This window comes from Mobula hypostoma, chromosome 11 (assembly GCF_963921235.1).
Source record: "Mobula hypostoma chromosome 11, sMobHyp1.1, whole genome shotgun sequence".
In the NCBI taxonomy this organism is placed as follows: Eukaryota; Metazoa; Chordata; class Chondrichthyes; order Myliobatiformes; family Myliobatidae; genus Mobula; species Mobula hypostoma.
In genome coordinates this window covers 103557658-103581459 of record NC_086107.1, presented here as the reverse complement: position 1 = coordinate 103581459, position 23802 = coordinate 103557658, and the positions used below count along the sequence as shown (strand labels likewise).

General features: G+C 42.9%; 1 protein-coding gene across 12 annotated transcripts in view; it reads right to left on the bottom strand.

The window, feature by feature from the left end:
* The window catches only part of LOC134354039 (myocardin-related transcription factor A-like), a 238553-nt gene that overhangs the window by 31943 nt on the left and 182808 nt on the right, over positions 1 to 23802 (bottom strand). For all 12 annotated transcript variants that reach the window (XM_063062719.1, XM_063062723.1, XM_063062724.1 and 9 more), the window contains 4 exons: positions 23417 to 23472; positions 20901 to 20976; positions 12929 to 13090; positions 1190 to 1362 (listed from right to left, as the gene is read on the bottom strand). In XM_063062719.1, coding sequence (XP_062918789.1) covers positions 1190 to 1362; positions 12929 to 13090; positions 20901 to 20976; positions 23417 to 23472 — 467 coding nt within the window. The remainder of the gene's footprint in view (positions 1 to 1189; positions 1363 to 12928; positions 13091 to 20900; positions 20977 to 23416; positions 23473 to 23802) is intronic.

The following is a 23802-nucleotide window of genomic DNA, read 5'->3' as shown; positions in this document are numbered from 1 at the left end:
GGGATCTCCACAGTTTCTCAATTGTAACTTGGCTCAATAAGGGCAGTGTGACCAATGAGCCAGTCTAGCTTGGATTAAAACCTACTGCGAGGGGTCAAGCATTTTACTGTACCTGGAGATTCTCATTTTCTAAAAGATGGCCAGAGTTAATGGTTACTTACAATCTAGAAAAGGGTGTACGAATTCTGATCACACATGTGGGCATTGCTATTGTGTTTCCAGCGACCCCAGATTGAAACAGCAGAAATTCAGGAAGTAAGAAAATTCCTCACATTTGTCTGCATCACATCTCCAAGATTATTTTCATTACTGTGGTATTCCACAACGTAACACCTCCTGCCTTTGTCCTAGCAATAGTGCAGACCTCTTTTGTGGATCTCCAACAAATGTCATCAGAAGTGCCATCACACTTTCTGGGTTCAGGCTAACACACACAAAATGCCTGAGGAACTCAGCAAGTCAGGCAGCATCTATGGAGAGGAATGAAGAGCCAATGCTTCGGGCCAAGATCCTACATCAGGAGTAGAAAGGAAGAGGAAAGAAGGTTATAGGTAAAGCCAGGTGGGTGGGGGAGTTTGGGATGAAGTGAGAAGCTGGGAGGTGAGAGGTGGAACAGGTAAAGGGCTGATGAAGGAATCTGATACAGTGAACCATGGGAAAGAGGGAAAGAAGAGGGGCACCGTAAGGAAGTGTTGGGCAGGCGAGAACAGAAGGGGTGAGAGGGGAGCCAGAATGGGGAATGGAAAAGGAGAGAAGGGGGAGGGGAAAGAAATTAGCAGACATTGGAGAAATCAATGTTCATGCCGTCAGGTTGGAGGCCATCCAGAAGGAATATGAAGTGTTGCTCCTCCAACCCGAGAGTAGTCTCATCGCAGCAGCAGAGGTGATCATGGACACAGCTGAATAGTTCACCAATACTCATCCAGGTAGGGTCACTTTAAGGTGTGAGGTTTTTTAATCCAGACAGGGGAGAATGATTGCTGGGTGCCATTGGTTGCTTGGGGAGGGGGTGGGTGTGAAAGCAAAATGAAAACAGCTCAGAAGTTGGAGCTTCCATCGTTCACATCCACATTTTGTCACCGTTTCTGTCTGGAAAGTTTGCACAATTTATTTTATGGAGGAACTCCTTTAACATAAAACTCACTGTGAAACTAAATCTGGAGGTCGCTTGTGAGTGAGAGTGCCAAACCTGGGTTGGAGAAGTGGGGAGGGCCTGATGCTGATCAACAGACTTTGCTTCTGTCGGGGAAGGCAACGACCCGAGAGACTCCTGACTTCCTGGCTGCTCTGGTGAAAGGGCATCACTGCTGTCTTCGTCAAACGATGAGTTGTCTGCCAATGCAGAGTACGGCACATGATTATCTGCAAGAGAAATTGTAAGGACACACATTAGCCATTTGGCAGAGAGATTAATTGAATTTCATTAGGGATGCTTTCACTGCAACTGGAGACCAGCTCTTGCTCCATGCTGAGATTTAAAAAAAAACAAAAGTATTTAGCCTTGTAAGTGAACCGCCTGATTTTAGAATTCATGGGCTAATGTGTCACAGAATAATCAAACCTTCACCACCTTAGCTTCATGATTCAGGAACTGGTATTTCACATCATTCTCTTTAATAATGTTTTCCATTGATCGGTCAACATTTTAGCTTATGATCTATGTTTTGCCCTAAAGCTGTTCTACTCCTCTTAGTATAGATTATCCAGGGCAAAGGGCTCAGATTTTCCCGCACACTGCAAACACCTCTGATGTTCCCACTTGTAAGGCACTAACTAACCACAATACAAGGAGCTGCCGTACAATCCATCTGGTCCACATTAACTCCTACCATCCCCATTCCTTTTTTCTCTGTTCCCTTTATCCCTGTAACTTATTCTCTTGCATCTCCATCAACTCCCTTTTGAAACCTTTTGCCACTAAATGCATGCTAAAGTGTACTTCCGAATGTCTAGTTAACCGACCAGCACACCTTTGGGAGAAGACCAGAGCAAAATGGCAAAACCTTGCGTGGTCACAGTCAGAACAACTAAAACCTTGACTACTTGCTCCACACCTATGATTGTGTGGCTAAGTACAGCTCCAACACCATATACAAGTTTGCTGATGACACCGCTGTTGTGGGCCGTATCAAAGATGGTGATGAATCAGCAGACAAGAGGGAGGTTGAAAATTTGGCTGAGTGGTGTCATAACAACAACCTCTCAGTCAATGCAAATAAGACCAAGGAACAGATTGTAGACTTCAGGAGGTCCATGAGCCAGTATTCATTGCTGGATCAGAGGTGGAGAGGGTCAGTAACTTTAAATTCCTGGTTGTCACCATCTCAGAGAACCTGGCCTAGACCCATCATATATATAGAATTGTGAAGAAAGCACAACAGCACCTCTACTTCTACAGAAGTCTGTGGAGGTTCAGCATGGCATCGAAAACCTTGGCAAACTTCTACAGACGTGTGGTGGAAAGTGTGCTGACTGGCTACAAAAATGGCCTGATATAGGAACACCAACACCTTTGAGTGGAAAATCCTACAGAAGGTAGTGGATTTGGCCCAGTACATCAAGGGTAAAACCCTCCCGACCATTGAGCACATCTACATGAAATGTTGCCGTAGAAAAGCAGCATCCATCGCCAAAGATCCTCACCACCCAAGTCATGCTCTCTTCTCGCTGCTGCCATCAGGTAGAAGGTACAAGAGCCTCAGGACTCACACCACCAGGTTCAAAAACACTTGTTACCCCTCAACCATCAGGCTCTTGAATAAAAGGAGATAACTACACTCATTTAAGGATTCTTTTATTTTTTTATTTCATGCTCATTATTTATTGCTATTTATTTATACCTGCATTTTGTTGTCCATTGATCCTGTTTACAGTTACTGTTCTACAGATTTGCTAAGTGTGCCAACAAAAAAAGAATCTCAGCATTGTGTGTGGTGAGATGTATATGTACTCTGATAATAAATTTTACTTTGAACTTTACATGTGCAGTGCAGAGTATATTGACTGGGTGCATCACAGCCTGGTATGGAAACACCAATGTCTTTGAATGGAAAATCCTCCAAAAGGTAGTGGATACAGCTCAGTCCATCATGGGTAAAGCCCTCCCAACCTCTGAACACATCTATAGAAATTGCTGTCGCAGGAGAGCAGCATCCATCATCAGGGTCCCCCACCAATTAAGACATGCTCTCTTCTCGCTGCTGCCATCAGGAATAAGGTACAAGAGCCTCAGGGCTCACATCACCAGGTTCAGGAACAGTTATCACCCCTCAACCATCAGGCCCTTGAACCGAACAGGATAACTTTACTCGCCCCCATCCTTGAAATGCTCCCACAATCAATGGACTCACTTTCGAGGACTCTTTATCTTGTGTACTTGATATTTATGGTCTATTTATTTATTATTATTATTTCTTCTTTTTGTATTTGCACTGTTTGTTGTCTTCTGCACTCTGTTTGAATGCCAGAGTTGGGTAGTCTTTCATTGAGTCTGTTATGGTTATTACTCTATAAATTTATTAAGTATGCCCACAGCAAAATAAATCTCAGGATTGTATATGGTGACATGTATGTGTTTTGATAATAAATTTACTTTGAACATGCAGAACCTTTAGGGGCAGCATCTGAGGTCAGGATCGAACCTGGGCTTCTAAAGCAATGAGGTAATTCACTGTGTGCAGATCAGTGCACACACAACATACAAAAGTGTTGATCATGATAATGAAATCACGGCATCACATTTATAATGAGTGTATCATGACCAGCTAAATCCTACCCATACTCTAACTACACTAAAAGTAAAAGTCACAATGTAAAGGCTTCATGTAAAACATCAAGGGAACACTAAAGAAAGGACTTGCTTTCTAATGTCACATTAATGCTAAACCTCAAAAGGTCAAACTATCCAATTGCACTGCTGAACGCATTCCTAATACTTACATGCAGAAAGGATTTGGATCCAAGACCATTCCCAGCCAACAGATATTTCATTAAGTTTCCCTCATGCAAAAGTTAGCAACCTTTCCAATAAAAACCAGTTCAAGTGAATTTTCTTTTGCTTTCAGTTAAATCTATTTGCGTTACTATCTTTTACAATAGCTCAGTCCTGGTACTCTGTATGAGCAATTGAACTAAATTTAACAAAATCCCCCATAATATCAGAGACATGGGTTTTATGAATCCTAATGGAGAAAGACATAGAGAGGCCAGACTTCTACAACTTGGGCGTTAGCCAAACAGGATTCCCCACACTCATTCAAAGGTTCTCAGCAGTATCTATTAGGTCTGGGAACACAATCTGTGTTGCCTGAAAACTCGCAGTTAGGTAGGATGTCAGTGAGTAATTCCCCTTCCCACTCTATCCAGCTGTCCTCTGCCAGGCTGAGACCAAACATAGAGCATGTTTAGACCAGCCAGGTGTCTTATATTTACAACTGGGTGGTCTACAACCCTACGGCATGAACACCCAGTTCTCCAATTGTGGGTCACCTGCTGCTTTCAGCAAACTATGCACTTGCACTCCTAGGTCCAATTATGAATCCAATCTCCTATCCCACCGAGTCACATGCAATCTAACCTTCCAGGTGAGCCCACCCTGAGGGATTGTGAACCTTGTGGAAGTCCACATGGACAACATCCACTGCTCTATCCTCATCTACCAACTTGGTTGTCACTCGAAGAACTCATAAGAGATTTGTCAGACACGACTTCCCATGCATAAAACCATGCTGACCTGTCTCTCTTCAAATGTTGGTAGATCCCATCCCTCAGCATCCCCTCCTGCAATTTACCCGTCATCAATATTAGCGTCACTGACTCGCAGTTTCCAGGTTTGTTCTTGCTACCTTATTCACCAACTACATGACCAAGAGTTAGCCATAATCAATAATCAATCATTCATCATCAATAAACATCTTCACTGCAGTGCCCTCCAAATGCGTGGGCAGCCTGTCTATCAATATCACTACTCCATTCTGAATTTCAAATCCGTAATTTTCAAAAACACACAGAACTGCAACACTTTAAAAAAACACTAAACATTACACTGAAAGATGATCAACGATTATTCCACTTCCTCTCAAAATATTTCAAATGGCAGGAAATACCAGCTAGTGCTGAGATGAATTCTGCATTGTGAATTTTGGAACTTTCAGAGATGTATGTCGGGGAAAGGGGCATCTTCTTATATTGGACTTTGCAGAAATGGAAGCACCCCAATTTCAGGAATGTTGGATTAAGCTAGCTGAAACGAGGTGTAGAAATGTTTTTTTTTCTTGTAGTATAACTTTTCTATGCTTGCTTATATTTTTATATCCAGTAATCATCCATGCATATATATTTTCAGTGAATTTTCAAGTAATTACAATACAGTTGCTTCTGTATTTTTCTAAATGCTTCTTAGTTTTGTGTAGCAGGTGTCAGAACACTTGAATCTGGCTTTTTTATGTTAATAGTCATCACTGGAAATTTTGTTATCTCTAGTCTGAGTATGAGACGACACAACTGCTTTATCCTTTGTCTTTGTTCTCTCAGCTCTCTCGTTTTTTTTTTCCGTTCTTGTAACGTTTAAACAGTCATAAGCAACAAGTTTAATGCTTCACTCTTGACTTCCGAAGTATCTTTGGGTCACAAAAGTATCAGGATCTAACAAACTCTTTTTTCCAGTCAGACTTGAGCCACCTCCATGGATCATGAGTTTCACAGGGCACTACATCTGCACTGTTTCCTCAGTCATGGATTGATAGAACACTAGTTTAGGCACCACAACATTGTTGTTAGTTACACACTATGTACAAGATTAACAGGAGTGGCCCCACTAGCCTGCCTAGCCATTTGACCTAATCACAGCTAAAGTAGGCCAAATTTATCTCTTCCGTGCCAGCTTCCCATAGCCCTCAGTTCTCTGATTTTCCAAATATTTCTCTTTCACACTTTAAATATTTCTAATGATCTGGCATCCATCACCCTCTCGGGCAGAGAATTCCACTTACTACTTCCAAAGAAATTTCAACACAAAGTCAATATTGATGCCACAGGAACTCTATGGTTCAAGGTCAATAAAGGCAAGTGTTTAAATCCAACCACACCCTACATTTTACATCTGATGTCAAAAGCTTTTTTGATCATGCTTATAAAGAGAGCTACAGAACACACAGCACTGTGCAAAAGTCTTAGGCAGATATATACAGCTAGGGTGCCCAAGACTTTTACACCGTACTGTATTTATTAACGTGGATCGGAGGAGGAGTTTGTAAATCTGGTGGGATTTGGGAATGGCGAGGATGGACTGCCTTGGGAGGGGTGTGGGACAGGTGGCAGAGAAAGTGTGTTGGGGTGGGGGGGTGGCGAGGTTGTAAACCTACCCAGCCCTGAGACACCAGGCCAGGTCATTTGATTCCAAACAATTGATTTATTGATCATTATAGAATGTCTATCCGGTGCTTCTTGCTCCCCCCCCTCTCCTTTATCCTTTTCCCAACCATGATTCCCCTCTCCCTGTCCCCTTCCCACTCTCAGTCCACAACGGAGACCCAAATCAGAATCAGGTTTATCATCACTCACATATGTCATGAAATTCGTTGTTTTTCTGGCAGCAGCAGTACAGTGCAATACATAAAATTACTACAGTATAGTGCAAAAATCTTAGGCACCCTGGCTATCTCTCTCTTTCTCTCTCTCTCATTCTCTTTATCTATCTGTCCATATCTATCATTATCTATATCTATCTCTATCTGTGTGTGTGTGTGTGTGTGTCTAAGATTTTTGCACAGTATTGTACTTGAGCATTATACTTGAATACTTGAAGCTTTCCTGATTTAAGATTCATATGATTTTATCATCTGATCACAATCGGTTATGATCACACCACATGGTCAGAGCAGTCTGACAGAACAACTAAAGAATCCTTTGTGCGCTGAATCAAAATATCTCCTGCAAAATCTAAATGACACAGCAATGATTGAAGAGATATACTTATTATTTCTTATTCCTTTGTCAACAAGGAGCAACATCATTAAATGCTCTGCATTAAATAAAACACATGATATGTAGCCAGATAGCACATGAAATTTAGCCAGAAAATTCTGGCTAAGATTTGTAAAACTTTCATACTATTATTAAGGACAACAATAGCAAGGAATGCCAAGCAGCTAAAATACCAACTTACCAAACACCAAGACATATGCTTGTAATTCACATATATAAATGGACAGCCCAGGCAATTTAAGTGTAAGGAATAGTAAGAATAGGTATGATGGGCTGAATAGTCTTACAAAAGGGCCTAAATTCTCTCATGCTTTAAAACAAAACAGCCTTTTACACTTGATATTAAAATAACCCAGTAACTTTAAAAAATCTATAGCACATAGCTTAATTTATTCATGTATTTCCAAAGGACACCAATTCCTGTAGCCAGGGCAGGAAAAAATCTATACTCTAAAATTAGCGAGACATTACGACATCAAGGGCATGAGATCATGCCATGCAGGAGGTGGTTTTGCAAACCACTGTGCCTGCGCCAAGATTTTAAATGAACTATCATACTTCAATTGACTACCGTAACCTTTCCCCATGGGGAGCATTTCACTTTTCACATAAATACAAGGAAAAGTATGATTAAAATCTATCCTCTTTTCTGGGAATGCATTTCCAATCAAAAGTGACCACATTTTTTTTTAAATCTGATTTTCCTTCCAATCTTTTTTGACTATTACCTTAACTCCATACTGGCAGGAGCCATTTCTCCTTCCCTCCACTCTATCAAATCCTTCAGATATGAATATCACCCCTTTGCCTTCTCAGCTCACAGCAGATTTGTTTCTCCAATTTCTCTACATAATTGAAGTTCCTCATTCCACAACTATCCAGCTATAACTCTGCAATGAGATCACCACATGACACGTGTGATACAAACTGTATTTTAAAATCAATACACAATGCACACAATTTATTACTTTAATTGAATGCTTTTGAGGTGGGAATAAAAAAAATAATAGAAGAGGGAGTTTATTACATAAGACCAGAAGATACAGGAACAGAATTAGGTCATTTGGCCCATCGAGTCTGCTTCACCATTTCACCATGGCTGATCCATTTTTCCTCTCAGCCCCAATCTCCTGCCCTCTCCCCGTATCCCTTCATTTAGATTAGATTAGATTCAACTTTATTGTCATTGTGCCGAGTACAGATACAAAGCCAATGAAATGCATTTAGCATCTGACCAGAAATGCAAAGAATAGTGTTATTTACAAAATAACTGCAAATAAAAAGAGTGCTACAGCACACAAATATAAAAGTACTGAGACAGTACAATACGGATGCAATACTGCTTAGCGCTGTGATGTGAGGTTCAGCAGTGCCACAGCCTCAGGGAAGAAGCTCTTCCTGTGCCTGCTGGTGCGGGAGCAGAGGCTCCTGTAGCACCTACCAGATGGGAGGAGAGTAAAAAGTCCATGGTTAGGGTGAGTTGCATCCTTGATAGTGCTTTTTGCGCTGCCCAGGCGGCGTTTATGGTAGATGTTCTCAATGGTGGGCAATTGGGTGCTGATAATCCACTGGGCAGTTTTCACCACCCGCTGGAGTGCTTTGCGGTCCGATACGGGACAATTGCCATACCACACTGAGATGCAGTTGGTGAGTATGCTCTCAATGGTACAGCGGTAAAAGTCCGTCAGTATCCTGGGACAGAGGTGAACTTTCTTCGTGCTCCGCAGGAAATAAAGGTGCTGTTGCGCCTCTTTGATCAGGATGGAGGAGTTCAGGGACCAGGTGAGATCCTCGGAAATGTGGACACCAAGGAATTTGAAGCTTGATACACGCTCCACTACAGTTCCGTTGATGTAGATGGGGACGTGAGTGTGACTCCTGGCATGCCTTAAGTCCATAATGATCTCCTTGGTCTTTTGGGTGTTAAGGGCCAGATTGTTGTCGGCACACCACGCGGCCAGGTGCTGGACCTCATCTCTGTAGGCTGTCTCGTCATCCCCTCTGATCAGACCAACCATCATGGTGTTGTCTGTGAACTTGATGGTCATGCCCAGCCAATCAAGGATCTATCAACCTCTGCCTTAAATATACATAAAAACTTGGCCTCCACAGCTGCCTGTGGCAACGAATTCCACAGATTTGCCACTCTCTGGCAAAAGAAATTCCTCCTCAACTCCATTCTAAAAGGATATCCCTCTATTCTGAGGCTGTGTCTTCTGATCTTAGACTCTTCCAGCATAGGAAACATCTTCTCCATAACCATTCGATAGGTTTCAATTAGGTTCTTCTGAATTCTCGTGAATACACTCTGAGTCATCAAACACCTTCTGTACCACAAGTCGTTCAATCCTGGAATCATTTTCGTGATCCTCCTTTGAACCCTCTCCTGTTTCAGAATATCCTTTCAAAGATAAAGGGGCCCAAAACTGCTCACAATACTCCAAATGAGTGCTTTATAAACGCTCAACATTATATCCTTGCTTTTACAGTGTCTATAAAAGGTATTCACTCCCCTTGGAAATTTTCATGTTTTATTGTTCTGCAACATTAAATCATAGTGTTTTAAATTTGGCTTTTTTGACACTGATCAACAAAAAATACTCTATCATGTCAAAGTGAAAACAAATTTCTGCAAATTGGTCTAAATTTATTACCATTATTAAACACAAAATAACTGATTATTCACCCCCTTCAAGTCAGAATTAAGTAGATGTGCCTTTGGCAGCAATTACAGCCTTGAGCCTGTGTGGATAAGTCTCCGTCAGCCTTGGACAGTGTAATGTTTCCCCATTCTTCTTTACTAAACTGCTCAGACTCTGTCAGATTGCATGGGATCATGAGTGAACAGCCACAAGTTCTCAATGGGATTGAGGTCTGGACTCTGACTTGGCCACTCTGGGACATTAACTTTGTTGTTTTTAAGCTATTCCAGTGTAGCTTTGGCTTTATGCTTGGGGTCATTGTCTTGCTGAAAAACAAATTTTCTCCCAAGTCGCAATTCTCTTGCAGACTGCATCAGGTTTTCCTCCAGGATTTCCCTGTATCTTGCTGCATTCATTTTACCCTCTACCCTCACAAGCCTTTCAGGGCCTGTTGCAGTGAAGCATCCCCACAGCATGATGAAGCCACCACCGTAGGGATGGTGTGGTTTCTGATGATGTGTGGTGTTTAGCTTACACCAAAGTGTTTAGTCTGATGGCCAAAAAGCTCAATTTTGGTTTCATCAGAACATTGAACCTTCTTCCAGCTGACTTCAGAGTCTCCCACATGCCTTCTGGCAGACTCTAGCTGAGATTTCATGAGAGTTTTTTTCAACAGTAGCTTTCTCTTTGCCACTCTCTCTTAAAGCTGCCATTGGTGTAGCCCCCAGACAACAGCTGTTGTACGTGCAGTCTCTCCCATCTCAGCCACTGAAGCTTGTAACTCCCCCAGAGTTGTCACAGGTCTCTTGGTGGCCTCCCTCATTGGTCCCCTTCTTGCACAGTCACTCAGCCTTTGAGGACGGCCTGCTCTTGGCAGATTTACAGCCCTCCCATATTCTTTCCATTTCTTGATGATTAACTTAACTGTACTCCAAGAGATATTCAGTGACTTGGAAATGTTCTTGTATCCATCTCCTGACTTGTGCTTTACAAGAACCTTTTCGTGGAGTTGCTTAGCATGTACTTTTGTCTTCATGGTGTAGTTTTTGCCTGGATACTGACTCACCAGCAGTTGGACCTTCCAGATCCAGATGTATTTTTACTACAATCAACAGAAGCACTTTGACTGAACACAGGTGATCTCCATTTAACTAATTACATGACTCTAAAACCAATTGGCTGCACCAGTGATGATTTGGTGTGTCATATTAAAAGAGGTGACGATTTAGGCAATCAATTATTTTGAGTTTTATGCTTGTAATCAATTTAGATCACTTTGTGGAGACCTGTTTTCGCTTTGACACAAGAGAAGTATTTTTTCTGTGATCAGTGTCCAAAAAGCCAAATTAAATCCACTGTTATTCAATGTTGTAAAACAATAAAACATGAAAATTTCAAAGGGGGTGTGAATACTTTTTATAGGCACTGTATATTCTAATCCTCTTGAAATGAATGCTAATATTGAATTTGCCTTCCTCATCACAGACTCAAACTGCAAAATAACCTTTAGGGAATCCTGCACAGGGATCTTTTTTATATCCCAGTAATTTGCCTAAAATCAAACTGGAGACACCAGAGCTGTTGGTTTTGAAAACAAACATGAGAGAATCTGCAGATACTGGAAATCCACCAACACACACAAAATGCTGGAGGAACTCAGCAGATCAGGCAACATCTATGGAAAAGAGTATAGTCGATGTTTTGGGTCGAGACCCTTCATCAGGACTGAGAAAAAAATGAGGAGTCAGAGTGAGAAAGCGGGGGTAGGGGAGGAAGACCCACAAGGTGATGGGTGAAACTGGGAGAGGGGAAAGGGGTGAAGTAAAGAGCTAGGAAGTTGATTGATGAAAGAGATACTGGGCTGGAGAACAGCACCACAGGGAGGTGATGGGCAGGTGAGGAGATAAGGTGAGAGAGAGAAAAGGGAATGGGGGAACGGTGAGGGGGGACAGGCATTACTGGAAGTTTGAGAAATAGATGTTCAAGCCATCAGATTGTAGGCTACCCAGACGGAATATAAGCTGTTGGTCTTCCAACCCGAGTGTGGCCTCATCGTGACAGTAGAGGAGGCCATGGACTGACATGTCAGAATGGGGATGGGGTGGAATTAAAATGGGTGGCCACCGGGAGATCCCGCTTTTTCTGGCGGACAGAGTGCAGGTGCTCGGCAAAGCGGTCTCCCAATCTATGTTGGGCCTCAGTGAGAGGCCACACCGGGAGCACCAGATATAATAGATGACCCCAACAGACTCACAGGTGAAGTCTTACCTCACCTGGAGGGACTGTTTTGGGGAGGGGGTGTAGGGGCAGGCTTAGCATTTGTTCCACTTGCAAGGATAAGTGTGAGGAGGGAGAGCAGTGGGGTGGGATGAATGGACAAGGGAGTCGCGTAGGGAGTGATCCCCGTGGAAAGCATAGAGTGGGGGTGGAGGGAAAGATGCTTACATTTACTCATTAAAAGTTAGTGGTGGGTCTGGACCTGTGCAACCCCCTACTCACCTAAAATCCATTCACACACTCGCTGTTCCTTTCTGAGGAGTGGGGTCAACCCCACTAACTGACTGATCATCATCCTATAGGATGGATAGCCAGAGAGGGAGAAGGGGGAAAAGTCAGTGGTGCTAAAATGCTTCAATGGGTGAAGCAAGATTGAGCTCAGCTCTTGCAGTGTTAGGGTTATAGGTCAGAAAGTGCTAACCTTGGGTACCACACACTTCTGATGTGCAGAGTGTAATGAAAATATCAGCTTAGTGCAGATCACACATCATCGTAGGAAATGGCAAAATCAGAAGCACAGATCACAAACTTCTTAAGTTCATGCTGTTTACAATCATTCATAAAGCTATGGATTATAAATCTGCAGCTTTAGGACATGGTTATTTGTGTCAATTTTAACAACAACGTCTGATACAAGATCCACACCAACAGGATTCTGTTTTCCATAATCTGGGCACTCAGGGGTAGTGTCAGGAAGAAGCGTTTCACTAAAGGGCTCATGGAAACATAAACTACTGTACACCAAATGATGCAGGCTTTCGACTGAGGTTTCAGATGTGTGTCCTCAATTCTGTTCCCCCACCCCCCAACAACCTCAGCCACAAAGATGCTGCTTGGCCTACTGAGTTCCGGCAGCAAATTGCTCATTCCTGCACTCTAAACAGTTGTTGGAGTGGGAAGACAACTTAACAACTCTCTACGCTGTCATAATCTTACCAGGTTAGGATAGAAGAAAACCACAAGAGTGCCAGAGGTTGATGTTAGCAGGAAGGTTAGATTCCTGCGCAGCACTGGTCCTTGCTTACCTATGATGGCCTCTTTGACACTGGAATCCACGGGCAGGATATTCTTTTCCACAAGCTCCATGGGACCAGGGCGCTGTGCAATCTTCTCATTCAGGTCATCGGCCAGCCTCGCCCGCTTCAGCTTCATCTGTGTTGCTTGTAGGGAGGGCTCTGCTGAAGTCTCTGCACGACATCAGTAAATAGACACTTATTCACCTCACGATCAGCACTTTACCTCAGAGGTGGACCAACTGCAGCAAAACTCCATTAGTCCAGCACACTGAAAGCATTGATTGATAGCACTGGACTGGCAGGTTTCCCGGACTACATTGGGGTGGGGGGAGGGAGGGAATGGATGTGGAAATCATGAGGCAAGCCAGATGCCAAAGCACTGGGATTTCTGAATAATCTGATGGGCACTATGGAGATTTTCCTCCAGGGCGACCACAACCTTGTCATGGTTTGGAGGCCTGCGTGCCTCAGTGATCTGGAGAGCTATGTTAACTGCTTTGGCTCTTGGTAGGGTCACCCATGCCAAACAGAAGGCAGACTAAGGGTGATCCGCCAGTCTTCCAGGTTTGGGGGTTCAGCTCAGGGCTAACAACCCTGACTAGTAAAACAAAATTGTTATGGAAACAGTAATGAGGAGTTGTTCTACATCTGAGTGCAACGGTATTCTTGAGTCTCCACCCAGGATTTGCATCACTAACAGTAGTGAAATCTGAGATAACGAACTGACATAACGAACACCATGAGAGATGGGGTACCTTCACTGCTGCCCTAAATACCAGATGTAACAGGCAGTAAAGTAAACAAGCAATGGAGTTTTACTGTAGATGAAATATCATGGCATTTTGAAGAAAATGAAAAGTTAGAATCATATTATCTTAATCCATTAAAGATTAGAGTAACCTCATCCCAAAGGCAAACCTGAGGGAAAGACAAAGGGAGGCAGCCCATTTCCAAGTCTTCAAGAACACTTTACCTTGACCCAAAAAGCTCAAGGCCAGGATAAAAGTCCTTGTGTGAGCCAAGTAATACGCCCGAAGTAAATGAGAGGTAACTAGATGGGGGCTAATGGAGACGGATCAGATCAAACTAAATGCTGTGCCTCTCGGAGGGATCAATTAAAGATTAACAGATTGCTTTTACAGTCATGCAATAGGCTGAACTAGCAGACAAGAACCTGGGCTATTGACTCTGGGACAAGTTTGAATCTCACTAAGGCAACTAGGATGTTTAAGTAAATTTGGATATAAGATGAAAAATCAGTAGCAGTAACCGTGAAGCTGCCAGGCTGCCATTTAAAAAAAAAGTGAGGTCCTTCAGGGAGGGTAACTAAGGTGGATATGTGCACACCAGCCAATAGTCCAACTGCTTCTGAAGTTTAGGAACAGATAGTATAATAAATATTTAAAGATCAGCTTTATTTGTCACTTGTACATCAAAAATTACAGTGAAATGTGATGTTACTTCAACAAATCAACACAGTCTGTGGATGTGCTGAGGGCAGCCTGCCCCTCAGCTTACAAACCCCTAACCTGTATGTCTTTGGAACATGGGAGAAAACCAGAGCACCTGGAGGAAATCCACATGGTCACGGTAGAGCATACCGATTCCTTAAAGACAGTGATGGGAGTCGAACCCCAACCTTAAGCTGGTGCTGCAAAGCATTATACTAACCACTACGCAATACTGGCAACGCAGTGATGCCTGCATCCCAGGATTGAATACATTTTAAACTGATATTTCTCTGGTTCTGCACTACCCTACTATGTTGGTATCCAGAGAGGTACACAGAAAGGTCTACAGATTTTTTTAAATAGCAACTTGGAATTTTAAGGGTGAATTAAGAGCAGGCTCACAAAACAACATAGTAGGCTACAAGTCAGAGAAACTTTAAGGATTAAAAAGCTAACATACAAATTAGAATATATCAGGAAAGGCAAGAGCCATTAATCACTATGCTATTTAGAAGCCAATCAAGGAAAGAAAATTAACAAAGCAAGAATTAAAGTTCAGAATTAGAAACAGGTTTAATATCACCGGCATATGTTGTGAAATTTGTCGACTTTGTGGCAGCAGTACATAACAATAGCATATAAACTGTGAATTACAGTAAGTACAGATATATAAAATAGTTAGATTAAATAAGTAGTGCAAAAATAGAAATAAAAGAGAGTGAGGTGGTGTTCATGGGTTCAATGTCCATTCAGAAATCAGATGGCAGAGGGGAAGAAGCTGTTCCTGAATCATTGAGTGTGTGCCTTCAGACTTCTGTACCTCCTTCCTGATGGTAGCAATGAGAAGAGCATGACCTGGGTGATGGGGGTCCTTAATGATGGACATCCCTTTTTGAGTCATCGCTCCTTGAGGATGTCCTGGATACTATGGAGGCTAGTGCCCATGATAGAGCTGACTAAGTTTATAACTCTCTGCAGCTTACTTTGATCCTGCACAGTAACCACCATCCCCCTCCCATACCAGACAGTGATGTAGCCAATTAGAATGCTCTCCACTGTACATCTGTAGAAATTTGCAAGTGGTTAAGGGCTTTCAGTAGAGACAGCCAAGAGACCAATAAACAGAAGGTCAATGTGTTGACTTGGCAGTTTTGAGCCACAGCTTTGTGTGTTAAAATCATACTTCAGCAAGCGGAGATGCAAGGTATCCACAGGTGGCCAGTTGGATGCAGAATTAATGATGTTGGCCCTGGTCCAGATTGCTCACCCGTCACACTTTCCCAAATAGCTGCTATTTGCCCTGAAGAAAACAGCTGCAAACTCTGGCATTAAAAGCCCCACAGGACTAAGCACCATCAACACTCAAAGCTCAAGAGCAACAATCTGAGTAAGCTGCTGGACCTGTCCCAAGGCTGCCATCCTTGCAGATGGGATAGAGAAAAGAAAATCAAAGCCCAGGAGATTTCAGTTGGATTCAGAACAGCACTGGACTGAGCTTGGTGCAGAAGTACCTCACTGGGACAAGTGAGCTCAAAATTTCACACTTTTGCCCAATATTGCTCTTTATTAGATGGACTAAAAAAATGAAAGTGGCAACTTTGATAATAAAAGCAACCAGACAATTAATAGGATCCACAAGATGTAATATTAATTGCTATGTGTAACACCACTCATCCTTCTAAATCAAATTCCCTTTTATCTCTATCCACAGGAAACTGGGGAAATATTTTTTAAACCATGGAAGCTAGAGGTCTTGAATTTAACTGATGAGTCTGTTTTTTTGCAGTAATGTAAATCCAAATGAATCGTGTAACCAATCAATTTGTACTGTTGCCTGGTACAGTCTTAGGTCACTTATGTTTTCAATTAAGTAACTTCAGTACAGCAACCATTGTGTTCACTCTTTAGGCTCTGCTTGAGATCCCACTTCACAACCTTTTTCAGTTAAAAAATTGTTGCTTTATGTGAATCTAGCTTTATCTGAGGATATATTGGCAAACAAAATTTCCTATATTAAAATCAATTGAAGTATTGTATTGAAAGGCAACTTATTTAAAGATTAATCTACAGAATTGTATCAGAATCATTTGATATGTTCGGTCGTTATGTGCCGTGTCATATCATGCAGGTATTCATGATCTAACAATGACCATGACTGTTCTTGGCAAATTTTTCAACAGAAGTGATTTCCCATTGCCTTCTTCTGGGCAGTGTCTTTACAAGACAGGCGACCGCAGCCATGATCAATACTCTTCAGAGATTGTCTGTTGTCTGCCTGGCGTCAGTGGTTGCATAAGTGAGACTTGTGATCTGCACCGGCTGCTCATACGACCATCCACCACCTGCTGCCATGGCTTCACGTGACTCTGACTGGGGGGCTAAGCAGGTGCTACACCTTGCCCAAGGGTGACCCGCAAGCTAGAGGTGGGAAGGAGTGTCTTGTACCTTCTTTGGTAGAGATGTATCTCCATGCTGCCACCCGTCAATATGAAGAGTTCAAATGGGGTATATTTATTATCAAAGAATGTATAAATGATAGAACCTTGAGATTTACTTGGCTACAGGTAGCCACAACGCAAGAAATAATCCAATTTAAAGAAAAAAAAATAAAAGACTAACACCCGATACACAAAAAAAAATACAAATCATGCAAACAATTGAAGCAAACAACAGCATTCCGAACCAAAATTGAGTCCTCAGATTCGAACCCCAGAGCAGCCTGGAGTAGGCCCAAAGCCTCAGTTATCAGTTCATCATATTAGAGGGCATGGAGCACAGCAGCCAGGGCAGTCTTCATAGCCTCAGCGCCATGGAGTTGACCGTCGCTGAGAGTGAACGAAATCGGCTCTCGTCCTGATCGACACCCTGTCTTTTCAGTCTATCCGGGCCAGCATTTAAATTGACCAAACAGCGGAATAGCGAAAGGCTCCAGCAAACAAGGAAAAAGTGCATGAACATTCAGCAGAGTGACTCGAATTCCCTTCTGATTTTAAGGAACACATGCATGATTCAGAGTTTTTTCCCCTTCTTCCTACTTGCTTTAACAATAACTCTTGAAATGAGCAGAGGACTGAGCACAGGAACCAGAAAACTGGTTATTTAGCAGCTGTGCTGAGAAGGTTTAAGTATTACTCCTTCACACACAGTCCTGCTGTAAGTGTGAAGCACAGCCTGTAATACAATGCTAGCCTTCCCAGCAGCGTGGTCCTGCTGGGCTACGCTCCCTTTGAGAATTGCCAGCTCACAGCACATCAGCAATTCACAAGTGCACATCGACCAATAAATGTGCCAATACTCCAGTGGAAGTACTCTCTCCACAATCAGCATTTGTTCTTTCCTCCGCACAAAGCAGAGGTACAAATTCTGACCTAAAACTCTCCCACTTCATTCCTCTGGCACTTTTCAATAGATGGGTCTAGAGTGAGGTGATCAGATAGGAACATCGTACTGGATCCTGTGGGACCGTGTCAGCAGTCTTCAGCTAAAGAAAATTTCTGGTCTAATTTGCTGGAAATATGATAACAGAGCAGCAGGGCAAGCAATGGGGCCCAACAGTCTACCTCCCCAACCAATGAGATTTCACACTCAGGAAGAAAAACTGTTGGGAGGAACATGGTAAATCAGAGTCAAATTAGGGGTAAAAAAAGGAAAAATAAAGAAAATGAATACATTGATGGTAACAAAAGGAAGCCTAATGAAATATTAAAACCTGACATGTTTAAAACCATCAATAATATAGAGAAAACAACAGGAACAATATAGAGAATTGAGAATCTGTGACCCAGAATGGAGACGCTGATGGGTTCTGCATGAATAATTAGCAATTCATTATTACACCATGGTTGTAAATTACCAACTTTAACTTTTGGGGTGACTTAGAGGTTCTATAGGGGAACTGATCACAAAGGGAACTGATGTCAATATGTTATTGTATGATGTGGTGCAACTAAAGAATAGGTTCTGGGGATTCTCAATGCCTGCTGCATGTCTTATTCCTCTGAACTTGCTGGCCAATTTGTGATTTTACAATTTTGTGTATTTAATGATTAAAACAGAAGGAAGCCATTCAGCCCAGAGGCTTCCAATAGAATATTCTCATCAATCCCATTCCCCCTCTCCCTATTTCTCTGCATCTCTGCAATTTATCCTCTCACCTGCCCATCAATACCTTGATTCTTTTAAATCTAAGCAAAGGAAACTATCAGGTATGAGGGGATCAGCTGTGGTTAACTGGGTGAATGATCAGTGTTTATAACTAGCATAGGTATACAAAGCAACACAAACAAGATGATGGAAGAACTCAGCAGATCAGGCAGCATCTGTGGAAATAAATAAACTGTCAACATTTTGGTATGAGACTTTTAGGAGTGAAAAGGAAGGGGGCAGACACCAGAATAAAAAGGGGAGGAGGGGAAGGAGGACCGGCTAGAAGGTAATAGGTGAAGCCAGGTGGGTGGGAAAGGTAATGGGCTGGAGAAGAAGTAATCTGATAGGAGAGGAGAGTGGACCATGGGAGAAAGGGAAGAAGGAAGAGCAGGCAGTCAGCCACTTTCCACCACACCTTGATGGAAGTTTTGCCAAGGTTTTTGATGACATGCCAATTCTCTACAGGAAGTAGAGATGCTGTTGTGCTTTATTTGCAATTACACTTACATGATGGGTCCAGGAAAGATAGTGACACCCAGGAATTTTAAAATTATTGACCCTGACCCTCTCTACCTCTGATCCTCTGATGAGTACTGGTTCATGACCACTGGTTTCCCTTTCCTGAAGGCTACATCAGTTCCTTGGTCTTATTGACACTGAGTGAGAGATTGTTGTCATAGTACCACTCAGCCAAATTTTCAATCTGATTCATCATCGCCTTTGATACAGCCCGCAACAGTGGCATCATCAGCAAACTTGTATATGGTGTTGGAGCTGTACGTAGCCACAAAGGAGGTGTCAGGTGCTCTTTCACTCCACTAGCCTGCAGGTCACCCTTGGGCAAGGTGTGCACCTGCCTAGCCTCCCGAACAGGGTCCCGTGAAGCCGTGGGAGCAGCTGGTGGATGGTTGCATGAGCAGTTGGTTATCACAAGTCCTGGTTATGCAACCACTGATACTAGGCAGACAATCTCTGAAGATAATGGCTGGGGTGACCCGTCTTGTAAAGACACAACCCAGAAAAAGGCAATGACAAACCACTTCTGTAGAAAAATTTGCCAAGAACTATCATAGGTCATGGACCATGAGTGCCCACAACATATGACATGGTACATAATAATGATGATGATGAATTCTAGAGAAGATGGTGAGCTAGAAAACGGACAAATTCCAGAGTCTCGATAATTTCCACTTGTTTTGAGAGATGGCTTGAGAGTCCATGAACACACTGGGTATTGACCTTCTGTAGTTCCATAGATTCTGGACGATCACATGAAAAGGAAGAAAGCAAATGTAACCCCACTAGATAAGAAAGGTGAGACAGACAAAAATTGGAACTACCAACCTGTTAGCCCAAGAGTGATAATAGATGTGCTAAAATCTATAGTCATCTTGTAGAATTAAGCAGACAACATGAATTTAAGCAGGATTTCAGTTTAATTAATCTGTGGGCCTCTTTTGAGGAAGTGAATAATGGATGAGAGAAAAATGAGGAAATTACGTACTTGCATTTTAGAAGGTTTTCTATGAAGTTCCGCAGGGGGGATTTAACAACAAGGCTAGAGCTCAGAATTAACGGCTTGTTCTGACGTAAACACAGAACTGGTTATTGGATTGAAAGCAAAGAATGGGCATGCACAGTTCCCTCTCAGGCTGGCAGCTTATGACTGGTGGGTTAGTAAAGGGGCTCGTACTTGGGCCCCAGCCATTCACAAGTCACATCAACGATTTGGCTGAAGACACCAAATATTATATTTATATCCTTACTGCTGACTGTACACTCGGTAGGATGTGGGTAGAAAGGAGAGGCGTAGGGGATATGGGCAAATAGAATGAGAACACGGCAAACGGAATACAATGTGGAGGAATATAAAGACATCCATTTTGGTGCACAGAACAGAAGAATATTTGTTGAATAGGGAGAGATGTAGTAGGCAGCTAATGATCTGGTTGGACAGCCGTACAGCTATTGAACCAAATGGTTACTATGTGCTGTACTCAGACTCAGCCAAAGTCCTGTATCAGGAGATCGATTTGCCTCAAGTTTTTGTTCCCCAGCATCCTGTTGGAGCATGGCTAAACTGTATTTCACCTCTGTTTCCTTAATCAAGTTGAAAAGTCCCAGCAGTTTAATAAAATTACCTAGTCTCAGCAGTTTTATGGAATTGCCAGTTTCCTCTTCGGTATAACAAATGCTTTCGATGGCTAAATAGGAAACTTACAAAACTCAACAATATAAAATGGGAAAAAAAATTAAGTTTATTTTAATTAGTTCTGGCCATCTGTACACATTTCCATTTAGCATTTTAGGATGTCGCACTCTAAGATTCACAGCGGGTTTTACATAGAACATGCCATAGAAGTGTATGATCCCATACATCTTACCTTCAAGTATGTGCATTCTGACCAACTCTGCTCTCTCTGGACGTGACCGTATCTTTCTCTTTAAATAGTCTTCAGTCTGCAATTTTACAAAAACAGCTGGTTACACTGAGGATCCAGGAGGTCCATGATGTTGGCACATGGCAGTGTCAAAGTTACATCTATGAACTGTGCTGATACTCTCCATAGCTCCACTCCTTAGCGAATTAATTCACCAGATGCTATCTCCACAGTCAAGCAGTTTAAAGCTCTCAAGGCCACAGTGGGTCATCTTGCTCCTCTGTTGCTCACTTAGTTTGTGGACTGAGTCCAGCAGGAACTTTTTTTTAAATGGCATTGTGAACATGGAGTGGTGTAGTGTTGCAGCTCTAGCAACCAGGTTCAATTCCGACCTTAGCCATTGCCGGAGTTTGTAACCCCATCTACCCCCTCCCCCTCGTGACTGTGTGTGTTTCCTCCGGGTGCTCCAGTTTTCTCCCACCGTTTATCATTGGGTCAGTAAGTTAACCGGCTGCTGTAAGATGTCCCTAGTGTACTAGTCAGACGTCCCACCTCTCCCGGAAGTTCCGGGAGTCTCCCGCAAGTTCCGGGAGTCTCCCGCATATTAATAGTGGCTCCCTGATGCCTGTAAAATTATATACAATGTCCCGGAAATTGAATTTTTTGAGAGCGAGCGTGAGAGAGCGAGCGCAAGAGCAAGAAAGCGCGAGCGTGACCACGAGAGAGCGCGAGAGAGAGAGCGCGCGTGAGAGAGAGAGCGCGCGTGAGAGAGAGCGTGAGCAAGCAAGCGCGAGCAGCAAGAGCGAGAAAGCAAGCACGAGTGAGAGCACGCGCGATAGAGAGAGAGCGAGAGCAAGAGCGAGAGAGTTCCAAAAAAGGTCAGAGTGGCAGTGTTCCAAAAAAAATATAAAACGTACGTCACCCCAGACTACCCTAAAGTGTACCCCTGCCTAATAGGGTCAAAAATAATGACAGTATTGCTCGCTGCGCTGTTTGCAACAGTGACTTTTCTATTGCCCATGGTGGGTTAAGACTGTTGAGGTGCGTTTAACAGGTGCCATTCGTTCATTAGCATAGCTAACATTATTTAAACTAGCTGGCCAGCTGCTAAGGAGCTACTCTATTGCAGACATCCCACCTCTCCCGGAGGTCTCCCCCAAATTGATGGTGCTACCTCCCTGAAATGAGTTTTTGCAGGGTGGGATGTCTGCCTAGTGTATATGTGAGTGATAAAATCCGGGAGAGGGTGGGGAGAAAGAAAATGGGATTCACGTATTATTGAAAATGGGTGTTGATGGTCAGCAGAGACACTGCAGGGTCTGCTTCCATGTTGTGTCTCTCTCTGCCCCCATTTTCCTAGAATTAATGAGCAACATTTCCTGCTGACTAAAAGTGTGTTCTTGTGTGCTTTACGTAGCTAAAGTGGTGTTCTGCACACTGCAAGGTATTTACCTTCCAAACATTTTAGCTTCTAAGCACTTTTTTTTAACCCTCCACATCTGACGCAGGTGAGATGATACAGACAGGTAAATATGCAAGGCATCAGTTCCGTGGGACATGTGTGCCCTATGCTGAAGGTCCATTCATAGCACCATTAAGTTTGCAATTTAAATTACAGAACTTAGAGGCAATGGGCCATCTGCAATGTGTTTATATACTGAGGTCCAACAATGCTGCAGCCTTTTCATTGCATAAGCTTTCTCCAACATTTTCTCCATTCATTTGATAATATGAGCATAGGCATCACTCTAACTTTAAGGCAGTGGTGAGCTGGATTACTGAGCTTCTGCAGTTTACAAGATGGTAGTATTGACACAGTACTACTGGCTAGGAGCTCCACATTTTGGACCAAGCAACAACGAAGGAATGCTAACCTATTTCCAAATTCAAGTACTGGGAGACTCGGAGGGAATCCGGTAAGCAACAGCACTCCCACACACCTTTACCTTCGCAGGCTGCAGATGCAGGAAGTGCTGTTGAAGCCACCTTGGTAAATTGCTGCCAGGTGGAGCCACAAAAAACAGTGGCTGCAAGGGCAAGAGATGGGGCATCTTGCAAGGAGAAAATTGCACAACTTCTCAGAGCCTCTCCCCCCACCCCACACAACTCATCAGAGTGAAGGGATAGTCTGCACTTGTCCAGATAAATGCAGCTTCTTCAACACTCAAGCTTACTACATCCAGTACAAAGCACCCTACATGACTGGCAACCCATCCACTATTTGGTGATGAGCTCCCAATGGCAAGCACTTTCTAAGAAAAGAATTACTCTTGAATTGCTCATTTGACTGTTAGATTTATCATCCTGGGAAATCTTTACTGCTATCTCAGGAACACATCAATATTAACATCTCTATTAAGTTGCTCTTTAACCTAGCAAGAAGCATGTTTGTTTGTTTATAACAGTTTAATGGTGGCTTTGGCAAGAACAGGGTTCAACTCACTAACAAACTTTTTGTGCTCAAGTCTGTGCAAAAAGGCAGAAACAACATTCAGAAGCAAGATTTAAATATTGCTTACCCGTGCCCTTTCCAAGCTTCTCCTCTGTTCGTGAAATGCAGCAGGACTCTTCAGAGCTGGAAGAGTGAGAAAAGTTAAACCATAGCAACAACCTTCACTTATATCAATGCATCAGAACATCACGATACTTCGCAACAGCACGATCAAACAAGGATACTCTGAGTCAGACAGTGTGGAAGCAGGACTTTCAACTCAACCCATTCATGTTGACGAAGTTGGCGATCTGAGTCCATCCCATTTGTCTGCATTTGGCCCATATCCCTCTAAACCAGGAGTTCCCAACCCCTTTTATGCCATGGACCCCTACCATTAACTGAGGGGTCTGTGGACCCCGTGTTGGGAAGCCCTGCATCCTTACCAATCCAATGTTTTTTAACATTCTAATT